Source organism: Indicator indicator, chromosome 8 (genome assembly GCF_027791375.1).
Source record: "Indicator indicator isolate 239-I01 chromosome 8, UM_Iind_1.1, whole genome shotgun sequence".
Lineage (NCBI taxonomy): Eukaryota > Metazoa > Chordata > Aves > Piciformes > Indicatoridae > Indicator > Indicator indicator.
In genome coordinates this window covers 24645336-24658665 of record NC_072017.1, presented here as the reverse complement: position 1 = coordinate 24658665, position 13330 = coordinate 24645336, and the positions used below count along the sequence as shown (strand labels likewise).

Here is a 13330-nt window from a genome sequence, read left to right as displayed (position 1 = left end):
GTTAAGCTTTTAAGGAAATAGCAACTAAGTCTTAGAACCACCTTTTTCCTAATCATGCTTTCTCTCTGCTCCAGGGTCACTGCCATCCCCTTGGGAAGTAGTAAGGTAAAGCTGTTAATGTTATCATTGGTGAACCCAAAAGGCCATCTTCACTTCATCAGCCTCATACTTAAGAACTCCAAGAAGAATTTCACACCATCTTTACCTCTTAATACTAAACACTAAAATATTTTGCATTAACATGGGAACAATTGCTAAGCATTCTTGTATCAAACTCTTCATTTAACAGTAAAAAGTCCATGATTCCATCAAATTAATGTTCACTGAATTTCATCAGACATACTGCGTAAATGTACCCACATAATCTCTCAGCATGTTGAGCAGTAAAATAGTCAACCCTAATTTGTTACATAGGGTACAGCTTACTGTTCTCAGCTTCCAAAACAAGTCAGCACCAGTCTGATGTGGGAGTTGTGGGAGCGTAAAGAATTGACCCAATTCTCAACTGGATCTTGTTTTAGCAAAACAAACCAACCAACCAAAATAACACCCCAAAGTGCTCAGTCAATTGACCAACCAAAAACATATTATTTTGCACATAATCAAAAATGGGCCATGAGAGTTGAAAAAGATCCAGAACACATCTGAAATGCTATGGAGAAACAGAAATTGGGGGTGAACTAAAAATCCAGAAATGTTTTAGCCAGCCTGGCAAATCTCCTGTGCAAAATTTGCAGTATCTGTGTCGAAACTAACCACAGAGAAGCATTTGTTATAAGTTAAACAGAGCAATATTAAATTTAGTCAAGGCCTTGCCTTGTATTATTGACCATCTGTATTTTTAACCACAGAATTAAAAACTTGTACAAAGTACAAATCACAACAGCTCTTCATTATGAATTCAAATAGATTTCATAACTGGCTTCTATATTTGGCTATTTAATTATAATTTTAAGTAGAGAAACTTCTCCCATATCCACGATTGGCTGTTGTTTTTTTTTCCTCAAGGAACACTGACCAGCATTCAGAGTGAAATAATACAAATCAAAATAAATTTTAAAATGTCTTTTGCTCTTTGGATAACATCAGAATACTGATGCAGTATACAATGCAGTTCATAACTAAGAGTTATTATATTCACTATAAACTTTCCTGCAGGTCCACTTATTTTAAGTCAGTAGTCACAGAATAAAAAGTTAGTCAAACTAAGAAAGCATGCAAGATTAAGACCTAAAGTTAGACTGAATAGTGTCTGTAAGTATACAGAGAAACAGGATTTTAGTTTGTTTTTTTTCCATTGTTGCTGTTGAGTTGGTGTTTCCACTTTGTTTAAAACTAAATAAAAATACTAATCTTCTGAACAAAGAAATCCAGTAAAAATCCAGTGTTCTCTATCACTTCCTAGAGAAGTGATACAACAGAAATATGCAACAAGGAAGGTAGACATTGATAGTGCCATTCTACTTATTTATAGTGCAGTAAAAACCCTTAAAGGTTTCCAGAAAGACTGGCTTCCTTTTCCACAGCAGGTGTCTAAATGATTCAGCTTAATGTACCTATGCAGCTACTTTTACTTTTATCAGTTTTAATATATCCTTGTTCTCCTCCCAATTACTTTAAAAGCCTCCATATATAAAAATAAATAGAATAACAAAATAAATCAATCAGCATTTTCCCATTGGAAAATAAATTTCACCAGAGGAGTCTTAAATTGTTCTACTTAATATCTTCTCATAGGTTTTCCATAACATGTTATTTAAAAACCTTTCTTGAGTTCAGGGAGAACAATTTCATCTTCATGACATACAGTGGGGTAAAAACAGCCAGTTAGACAAGTTAGGTAAGCTATCTATGCCTACTCCATGGACAAGGATAGTTCTGCCTATCTCATCTGCTCATGTCTTCAAGTTTTTATTCCCTGCTTTAACATTAGCTCTGGCACTTGCCTAGAGCTTAAGCAAATATCTTCAGATCATTCAACAAGCAAAACAGCCCCCAATGCAATCCATTAAAAAACACCAATCAACCAAACCCCCAGCCAAATTTAAAAAACACACATCAGTAGATCTCTAGCAGCTTTCAGGCTACAGTTTTGCAGCAACCCAAGCCAAACTAACTCCTGGCTGGTGTAGTCTCTCACCTTCTGGCTGCATGTTTCTACTCTTTGGCTTGTGCCAGCTTCAACATTCACCAGAACCTGTACAAAACCATTCCAGTGAGCTGAATCAGCACGCTCCCATCCACTGAAGAGAACAAGAAAAATAGCTCTCTGCTTAGCCAATGCACTAGAACAGGTTGGTGCAAGTTCTAGCACGCTAGGGCTCCAAGAGAGGCCTCTGCAGCCACCAGATAGATCAGCCCAGGTTGCCACCAAACCACAACTTTGGTGACTTCACTCACCAACAGGTCAGACAAGTAGCAGAGTTGACACAAAAGAGAGCAGAAGTGCACGTCTAAGAAAGAGATCATACCTCTACCAGCAACAAGCTTCTAGATTAGCTTGTCTGGCTTCACAGTATCTGGCATAGCACAACTGTGACAGGTTCAAGGGAAAATATTGTTTCTTCAGTCCAGATTCTTATGTTCTGGCCCTCCAATAAAGCAGTGCTAATTACATGTTTGAGTGTTTAGTAAGTCATAAGCATTTGTGAACTTTCCCCTTTCAGCTACCATTTTGCATACATGCCTTCCTTGTATGCACAGGACAAAGGTGGGCAACTGCCCTTACGCATTTTCATTCATAAACTGAACCTATCACAGATACGTTCACATTCACATTTAGTGAATGCTCACATTCACAATTAGTTTAACAGACTGAACTGCTTAAACCAACTCTTCTAAGATGCAACTAAAACATTTTTTAAACCCTGCACAAGTATCCAACAGACTTATTTAATACCTATTTACATTTGGCATTGTAACTGCATATTAGATGCAAAAAAATTCTACTTATTTTCCAGAGGTTTGTCAATAAAGATATAAAAGAATTATTAAGTAAGGGAAGAACAGCAAACTCATCCATCTTGGGTGATATTCAGATGCCTTAAGAATGCTCTGCTGGGAATCTTTGTTCTGTTTTCACTGTATAGTCATGCAAACAGATGGAAAGAAGGTGAGACGGCTAAAGCAGAATGCTTTACACTAGTAGGGTAAACAGTGCTGGGCCCATTTCAAAGGGCAGTTGTCTGGAAAAAATAAAGAAAAAATTGAAAATGGACACAGCCCCTTTATTATAGAGTAGTAGCACTGTGCTAAAGAGAAACCCTAGGGTCAAGCTTTGTTCCACAAGAAGGAGAGAAAGATTATATATGCATAAAAACTGTAGAACAATCACGTTTTCCACAATAAAAAATTCCAGAATTAATATATTTTTTAAAAACAGGCACTATAACTGGCAGCATAACACTTAGCTATTGAGGAAATCATACAGGAATCAACATTTTCTGTTGGGGGTTTTTTTTGGTGTTTTGTTTGGGTTTTTTTTATTTTAACCCTACCCTAACAAGGCTAAACCCTGGACACATGCCAAGCCACAATGGTTTCAATAGGATCTTGTTAATCCTGCACCTGCCCAGAAATGCAGTGACATTAACTAGGGTTACTGCAAGCCACAGGGCCTGCCTGCTGCAAGTCTTCTCTGCAATCCCTCAAATTCCCATGTTTTAGTCTTTTAAGAGGGGACACCAAATTTCTTGTTGCTCAAATGGATATAAATGCACAGGAACTATTGAAGTTACTATATCATCAAGGTTGTGACATAATTATTAAAAATCAGTACCTGGAATTCAACTTTAAATACACACTGTGGCTGAGATCCTCCCTAGAAACAGACCTTAGGAAAACGATTCATTCTGGAGGGGATTTTACACTGTCAAAGAAATACCACATTCCCACCTCAGTGACTACGCATTACTCCTCAATTAACAACGATGTCTGAATCTGCTACTTTCAATTGCTGCCAGGGTCCACTGGATTCCACCACCTCAGAGACAAGCTTGGTTGAGGCCTCACATCTCCTTGTAAGGATGTATCAATCTGCTTGCTCCCAGGCCTCCACGCCTTCTTGAATACACCAGTTCATGCCTTCTGCTTGCTGAGGCCTACTGTCCATGGCTACACGGAAATGGTTACTAGTGGACGACTTTGACATCTAGGTGTTCGTACACACGAGTGTTTTCATGAAAAAATGGGTATTTTATTTCCCAATACGGTGCCTTAAACACCTGAACGTGTCACTGGTGGACAACGTGTTCCCCTGTTAGCATCAGCTCGGAGAAGACGCAGGCTCTGGGGCTGAGCCTCGGGGCACAGCGCCTACGGCTCAGGCCGGTCCGTGGCCAGGTGCACCTGAGCTGAGTTGGGCCAGAGCACGGTGAGGAGGCACCAACCAATGCTGCCCTGTCCCTGACGGGAATTCAGACCCAGGGACCGGGACCACGGCGACACCAAACAAGCGACACCACGGCCCGCCGCGCCCCCGCCCCTCACCTGCCGCCGAGCTCAGGGCGACCCTCCGGTGCCTCCTGCCCAGCTCCCGCAGCTCCTCTTCGTCCTCCTCCAGCCTCCAGGCTTCGGCCATCGGCGGCGGGGGAGCGGCTAACTGCATTCACGAAGCGGGGGCTGCCATGTCCGCCCGCAGTCAGCGCCCTCCCCTCAGCACAGCCCTTGTGATCCCTGGGCCTGCCCCGCACCTGCGCCCTCTCCACCCCGCTTTTCTCGGTGAGCGTTCAGCCGGGGCAGCGCCGCGCTCCCTCCAGCGGGGCGAGCAAGGGCGAGGCGGGAGGAGAGGCGGCGACGGCCTTTTCTGCCCATCCGCGGCTCTCCGGCGTCAGCAGGAAACCCGGCAGCTGCCTGGCACCTCCACAAAAGGGGGCGGAGGAGGCGGCGGCGAGGGGAGGTACCTGGCGACCGCGGCCGGGCAGCGCTCTGCCGCGATGGGCACCCCGCGGCGATGGGCCGGGCCGGACCAGGCTGGGCCTTGGCTGGGCTCCGCATTGCGTGAGACGGTCACTGTCGAGGTCTTCGTCCCGTCACCATGAAGGCGCTAAATGAAAAGAGCAGTTGCTGTGGGTGGGCTGGAAAGCCGGCAGTACGAGGGGTTGCTGGCTGGATAGGGGCAGCAGCACGACCCTGCCGAGCTGGGTCCCACGGATGGCCCAGATTAGGGGTGAGGGAACGGAGCGTTCAAAAGGCGGCCGGCGCTAATTCGCGGCCTGGAGGATGTATTTCTTGGCATGAGGTTCGCTAGAGTGGCTTAAACTACTTAAGGAAAAGTAATCTTACGGATGCACTTGAAGCCGATGAGGTACATGCTTCCAGTGCAGAAGCGATATGAAAAATATAGCCACGCTTCAAGTTGGACACTTAGGTATAGTTTTACCTTGGTTTTGTTTTGTTTTGTTTTCCCTGGGCCTCAGTTGCACATATCTAAAATTGAAATTATATTGCTTCCTCATCTCACATGGTAACTGTAAAACCAAGCCATACATGCTTTTACAGATAACTCCATATTAGGTCCCACCAAAAAAACAAACCAAAACAAAAACACACCAAAACAACCCAAGGCATATTAGGAAGTTAAATTCAGCTTCAGAACAGGTGAATAAGGCACAGTAAATAAATACAGTACAAGATCACAAAATAGGCCAGGAAAATACAACAATCCTAACACTGAGTACTATCTGTGCAGACTCATTATCACCACCTATGCTGTACACTGAATAAAGCAGACTTAAAATTGAAAACAATGTATGTGATCACAAAACTGAGAAATATATCACAACTGCAGGTATACAAATGATTCTCTATGCATTTCCTAGTGTTTTGGTGCTTGAGTTTACAATGATTGATCCATAACAGAAGCTTTTTTCACTGGAATGTTTAGTGTTCAAGTAGTATAATAACTACACCTTCAAAGGACAGAAGGCCAGGCGCAAGACTGGATGCTCATCAGGACTACATAAGTTCTAAATCAAACATCCCATTACAGGGACGCGTTCTCAAAAGCCTTATGCTTTGGATGTCTTCTGCATGGGTGGATTGCACGGTAGTCAAAGCATCTTGCCTTGCAAATTTCAGTGAAGACCAGTGTGCCTTGTACAGGATGACCATCTGGTTAATGAGTTTCTCAGTGGTGTGCTGCGGCCACAGGTATGCTATAGGGTTGTGCCACAAAGTCTCACCTGTAAGGAAAAACATGGTAAGTTCCAGTGTGGAAGGTATGAGGAAGAATAGCAAAAGACAGGGAAGTTGCTCGTATGTGTATGTGAAGAGACAGAAAAAAATCTCCTATGTAAAGCAAACAGTACACATTGTTTGTATTCTGATTCTTCACTGTGGAGTCAAATTGCAACACCTGTATTTATCACCTAAACTCCACTAACCACAAAGAGTGCCAACAACCATCTATTTTCCAAGTCCTGAATGTCTCCTTTTTATATTATGTGTTTCACTACTGCTGAGGGGTGAAGGAAAGGAAGGTTACTATTATGTAAATTTACCAAAGAAGCAAAACCCCAGAAATAGACCATAGAACATAACACAGATTCAAAGAGCCTGTAGTATTGAATTAAACCCCCCTTTGTTGTTGTTGGTAAAGTTAACATAGAAGCTTCCAAGCATATAAAAATGAAAAATACCTTTGGAGAGATCTTGGGCCTAAGAAACACATGCTGATCAGAGTAGTGTCAGCTATGACTAAGAGAACATTCCCAAAGCTCTCAAATAAAACAGTATGGAAGGATCATTAAATATTTAATGCTGACAATCATTCCTTAGCATTCACAGGGGAAGTCCTACTTAAAAATGAAAGTGCAATACCTAAATTGTATAAAGTGATGAAGCTCCTGAAGCAATCGCTTGGCTGTATACCAAGCTCTGAAAGCAGGAAAGACGTTTGGGACAGGGATTGAGCCTTTGCTCCTCTACTGGAAACTGTTTCCAGGAGTATGTTAGTTGTTGCTGTCTTTCTTGAAGAAATACCTGGAACTGATAGAGGGCAAAATTCACCAGAAAGAAAGAGATCAAACAATAACACAATTCATATGGGGATAAAAGATTCAGGTTCTAATAACAAACATACTACTGAAAACAGTTTCTAATCAGTACTACTGGAAACAAGTAAAAATTCCCAACATTTAAAATTAAAATGCAAGGCAGCATTGCATGAAATACTTGAATCATATTTCTGAAACATTTATTGCAAAAAAACCATGCATGATGCCTCCAAAAGGTTACTTACCAGTAGCCAGAGGTGTCTAAAATATGTTGTCTGTATGTACACTCGTGCTGCCAGTGTAAAATGCAACAAAACACTCAAGCTTTAAGATGTTCTCTAGAATAAGTGTATGGAGGGTAACACACAGGAATAACGAAGGCATAATACTCACATAGTCTTCTTTCAGCTGCAAATTCTAATATGCAGGGATTCTAAGGGAGTAGAGATGGAGGCCAGAGGTAGAGAGCTCCATTTCTCATGAGTAATTCTTTTCTAGTGAGCACTTGCCAGATGCACTCATCCATACTCTGACTGTGAACTGTGCCTCACTTCTAGTTTATTTTGGTATTTTCAAGCAATCAACAGCTTTAGGGTTGCTCTGTCAAATGCAGTATCACACCACTGGCTTGATACCTGCTAAAGCTGTGTAAACAATGGAGGTACATAGGAAGGAGGTAGGCTTTAACACATCTGCCTGGAATAGATGGGGCTCTGACAGAGTGCTCCTGAGCAGCAATGGCAGATTCACCTCAGTCTTGGAACAGACCCTGACACAATCATTTATCTGGGTAAGCAGTTCCTGGGGGGAGGAGAGAGCTGTGTTTTTGGATCTTTAGACAAGCAACAAAACCAGATGTTGAAATAATAAAAAAAGCCAGTTTCTGGCTGGTCTAATAATAGTCTAGGCCAGACAGACTAATTTGTGATAATTTGGCTTAGATTGAAACACACACAAAGAAGATTTTTGCTGGGTTGCTGGGCTCAGGGGAAGAAGGAAGCAAAAGGGGGAGGGGATGAGTTGGACTCAACAACTTGAAGTGCAGCAGGAATTAAAGCATGGTGGGAAATTCTCTCCAGAAAGGCAGGGAATAAAGCTCCTATTTCACTTTTCAGCATCTAAACTGATTAAAATTATGAAAAAGAAATAAAAAGGGAAGAAACATTACATGTAGAAGCAAGTTTCAAAAATGTTATATAAACTGAACAAAAAAGCAGAGTACTTGCTGTAGTCTCAGGTAGTTGAAAGGAACACATCAGCAGGTGGCATATGCTGCTCTAAAGCCCTTCACGAAGTACAATGTATGTGTGTCTTACAAGCAGGGTGAAGAAAAAATAATTGCATTCTTGTAATTCTCACTGGGAATCTCTGCTGTGTACACGTGCATAGGAATACAAAGACTTGTATACTTTCATAGCTATGTTTCTCCAAGAAAAAAAAACCTGTCTCAGAAAATCTATAATGTTAAGATCTGAAAGTTTCTCACTGAAATTTTATTTTATCATATGCACCTTTGCTATAAAGTGTACACTTAAAATTTCACAATGGTAAAAGTAAAAGAAGGAAACAACTCAGTAAATGGGTCTTTGTACTCTCAGCTGAATGCTTACACTTGTTTGCCTTGGCAGTTATTATTTTTTAAGTATTTTATTCTGATTTGCATTCCTGGAATTGCCACTTTGTTTAGCCCTGCAAAAAGACACTGTTTTTCGACAAAAAATACCAGTCCTGTAGAACTGTTTAATTGAAGTCGCCCGTGTAGCCTCAATGTCTATTCAGGTTCTGCTAAGCAGCTGATGCCTGCAATGAATGTATCAATGTTTGGCTGAGATACAGAAGCCTCAGACCACAAAAGAATGCAGACAAAGGATTTTTAAAAAATGCAAAGGATGAAAAACAGTGTTTTCAAAAGGGGAAATGTAGCCTTTGGACATGACAACATTATTTTTGTTCTGAGTAAAAATAACAAGGGTCTCGTTCAATAGATGAATGACGTTGGCAGTAGAGCCAGCATAGGAAGCTGACATTGCTGAGGGCCAAGATCTGATAATTTGATCTCCATTTGTGTTCAGCTGGTCCAATGGGTTTTAGTGTAGTTGGAGAATGACATATCAGGAGCTTGCAGGCTTCCTGAAATGTCTCCAGCTAAGTGTGGCTTCTCCTTACATTGTTACAACTGCTTGTGGCTCACAGCATATCAGCATTATGATCATCTAAAGGTAGATGGGTTTATGATGAGTGAAGATGACTAAAACAGAAGAGTATTGATTTACTTGAATAAGGACCTTTCTCACTGAAACACTAAGAAATTACCTTTATGCAAAACAAGGGATTTTGAGACTGCTCTCAAAAATTAGAAAGATCTCTGCATGAAAGCAGCAAATCCAATAATTTTAAAATATCAGAAATTGTCTGCCAAGTGGGGGAAACAAATAACTTCGGTTACTTTTGCTGGTTTTCAACTTTTTTTTTTGACTAAAAGTACACTTCCCCCCCCCCCCCCCCGATTCTCTTAACAAACATCTCGTATCACAGTATTTTTCTTCTTTATAAGTATTCTCACTTACAGGGTAATAAATATATGTTTCTACTGCCCTTCATGATTAAAGAGAATAAGGAAAATAAGTAGAAAAAATGTGAGGAAATATGTAAGGGAAAACAGTTGGTTCAGAGGTAAATGCTTCTTGGAATGCGATTGTCAAGGCCAAATTGATTTATGGTCCTTAAGTATTCATGTTTACTCTATAACCACAGAGTTGTCAGTGGACAGTATTGATATTGTGCTAACTAAGCTAGCAACACTGGACACATGTGAGCCTAACACTTAAGAATATACAACAATGTCCCCAGGATGAGGGTCCAGCTTTTCAGCGGCAGCTTGCACTTCAGTGCAAAGAGCCAACAAGGAACAAACTTATGGAAGACAGCAAACAGAGTCCTGGAAATATACATGGCATACGGGTAGATAATCTTCACAGTTCAATACAGAAATTTGAAGTCTCCTAGGGTCTGGGGTTTTTTTTTTTGTTTTTTTTGGAAGTAATTTGTTGTTTGCTTCCTTTCATGGTCCTACCTGTGAGCAGTCAGGTATTCTGTCACATTTTTCCTGTGCTGAACACTGACACAGTTCACACTTACCAGAAATGTTCACAGAAGTATGTTAATATTCAGCAACAGGATAAGTATTTTTATGGTAATTATTGATTCATTAGCTCAGTGGAGAAAACTTTAATGTTAATGAGGTTATAACAGACTAGTTACATTAATGTGTGTTTGCTAATAAAATCCACTTTTCTAATGTGGAAGTTTTTTACCTAGTCAGAGTATAGCATTACAAATAAAATGAGTTTTCAACCTGAAATTTTTATCTGTTACAAACATCTTTCAGTTTTACAATCCACAACACTCAGCTTCTTAGAAGATTTTTTTTTTAAAAAGCTAAAGAATAGAAAAATAATTTGATAGCTTTTCTTGAGTGCTTGGCTAGGACCCTTGACAAATTTTGGATGACACCTGGTTACTTTAAGCCAGCCAGACAAACACAATGCAAGATATAGCAGTGTTTCACAAACATTTATTTTCCAATTTATCTGATAAGAAGTAAGGACCTGCATACCTCAGCAGCAGTTAAGGGAAACATTTTTTTAAATCCTTCATGAGAGTATCAGTCCTGTCTTTTTCAATTTTATACCACAACCCTCACTCAAATCACCAAATGCCAATAGTGGAATAGATGATGACAAGCATCTTCATCATCTGGGCCTCCATACTGGTGTTAAAGGGCTTAAGGCTTGACACCAACTACAAGCTTTATGTATTTCATGCTCATGATTGCAAGAATCTATTTTGCTAAGCTTTTAGGGGCCCTGCACCCCCGTTATAGATACTTATTTAAATAGCTGTAGTTTTTGAGTTGACAACTCAGTAATCAAGGAGACACCTATACTATTTAGATTGATGAAAAACTGAGCTACAGAACTATTCTTTTTCTTAAATCCCAGAAACAGTTTCATATTATTCATACACTGCTTCTACAAAGCAATTTGGTGTCAATGATCCCTTGCTAAACTCTTTGATGTCAGCACTGTAGACCAACAACAGGGGCCTTACCCTATTTGCTTGCCTCCTTATTACTTGCATATTCATACTCACACTCACTGTTTGGGATTTTTTTCCACATTTACCAAATATAACCATAGGATTGTGTTGTTCTAAAGAAGAAGATTCACGTGATTAAATAATCACAAAGTTAAAGTTTATAATGTGATGGTACAACAGTAACTAAATTTCCTCTGGTTTAGTTACATAAGTGAAAACCAAATGTCTGGAGCTCCCAATGAGGTGTGAACCAAGGAAAGTTAGCAGTGCTTTTGCCACATAGCGTTGACAAAGTCCTGAATGTGATGGATAGCTTCTCACAGAAAACTCACACCTTGCCTCGGTGCTTTGCACTAGCCAGTTTCTGAGAGAGATCTGTACACGACAGGCCTCAGCTGAAAACTGAAGCAACTTTGGATTTTCCCTAAGGTACATTTTTCAAACTTTTCTTAGACTTCCTTCTCCTCTTCTGTAACTTTGTCACCATAATCTCTCCTACTCTTCCTCAATGCATACATATTGTAACTCCTCTAGCCTTCCCCAAACCCCAGCCTTTCCCAGACTTCAGCTACTGATACTGTTTATTCTTCACAATGTTCATTCCTTTAGCCAGAAAGAATTTGCACTCCCTCATCTCAGAGAAACAGCCCACTCAGTCCAAATCTTACAGCTGCTTTCACATTTTCATTAGCTCAAAGAAAATGCCACATGCTTCAAGGGGCTGCTGAGCAGAAAGTCTTAATAGTGTGGAAAGCATGAGAGGCAAAGAAGATCCTGGGAAGAATTTCCTGGTGTTTCACACCACAAGAGGAGGTACAGGCTATTCCTCCTCTCTCTGCGAAGGTCTTGTACCAATTTATGTGGGCATTTGTTGTTTCCAATGACAGGAAGGAACACCCAAGAATTAGTAGGCAAAAAGGATTTCAGACACACTCACCTGTGCTTTCTGCATTCTTTCTGGTTGTTCCCATCGACTAACTAAATTGTCTTTATGTATAAAATCTCCTAAATGCTTATCTGAGGTTAAATTTATCAGTTCAGAAACTGCTTCAGAGAAAGAAATCTTTTGTGTCTACTGTGAACTCCCCTGCTCCTGGTGCTGTCTAAATGCCAGAAGTTGTTTAAAGATCTCTACAGTGTTCAATCCCCCATCAGTAAGAGTTCAATGGTCTGGAAAATAAGGAAGACAGTGTCAGAATGAGTTTCTGGGATGCTTTCACAAAAGCTGTGCGTTCAGCACTGTGCTTGAGCCAGGAACAACCTATCAGTCCTGAAACAGCTCTCTCAGAGACAACTTTATTCCAAAAACCTTTGGGGTTGTAACACAGCTTTTACATTCTGAAAATCTATGGATGTGCTCATGCATTTGTATCTGGGCAAGAGTTTCAGACTTCCTTTGACTTGAGAGAAAACAAGTGAGATGTTCTGATTTAATTGGAAATATAATTAACATATAATTAAAACATGGGTTTTGATCTAGAATTCATGTATGAAATCTACAGCACACTGCCCCTTTTGCCCAGATCGGAAGCATGCATATAAAGAAGTTAGGTTTGAGTTACTCTTTTCTCTGTTTCATCTGTGCACCAACATATGGAATTTTCTACTGTTGATAGCTCTGGCCTAGATTATTGTTACTGGCAAAGCAATGATTTAAGACTGAGAAAGGAATGCAAAAATTTGCAAAAGGAGAGTGTAGAATATACAGATAAAACTTCAGTCCTGTCTCACAGAATTACAGGAGATACAGCCTTCCAAGGGACTTAGTATGGATTTATCATCCAGAACCAGGGCAAGACATTAGAAACATTTATAGCAAAAGGAAAATGTATATTGAGAATTTCTGAGGTAAATTGTCTCTTGTTTTACTCTTGTGCTTACTCTGGCTGAATGTTGATATACTGCTGCAGCACTAGGGCTCATCTTTCGTTGGATTAGCACTAAAGAAAATGCATTAGTTTGACAGTTGCAGTAAATGAGCCTAAAGCTTTTTCTTTTTTCATTCATGGCTGGGTAGGTGTGCAGGTCACGTTCCAGCCTCATTAGTGAATGGTAGCAACTTAAGTCTGGTTATTAATTCTCTAGCTTGCAAGTTGTTAGCAACTGAAGCCAAATAATATTGACATAGTGTTGGCTGAACCAGAGATTTCTGAGTCTAGCACCACTTCTATTTTTGTTTCCTGATGAAAAATGTCTTGTTGGGAAAAAAAAAAGCAACTGACTAATGCTAGACAGGT

At 40.4% G+C, this 13330-nt stretch overlaps 1 protein-coding gene across 1 annotated transcript in view; it reads right to left on the bottom strand.

Moving 5' to 3' along the window:
• Nucleotides 1–4606, bottom strand: part of SH3D19 (SH3 domain containing 19) — a 75447-nt gene extending 70841 nt beyond the window's left edge. The window contains exon 1 of the mRNA XM_054382952.1: nucleotides 4489–4606. Within this exon, the coding sequence (XP_054238927.1) occupies nucleotides 4489–4606 (118 nt within the window). The remainder of the gene's footprint in view (nucleotides 1–4488) is intronic.
• Between the last annotated feature and the right edge of the window lie 8724 nt (nucleotides 4607–13330).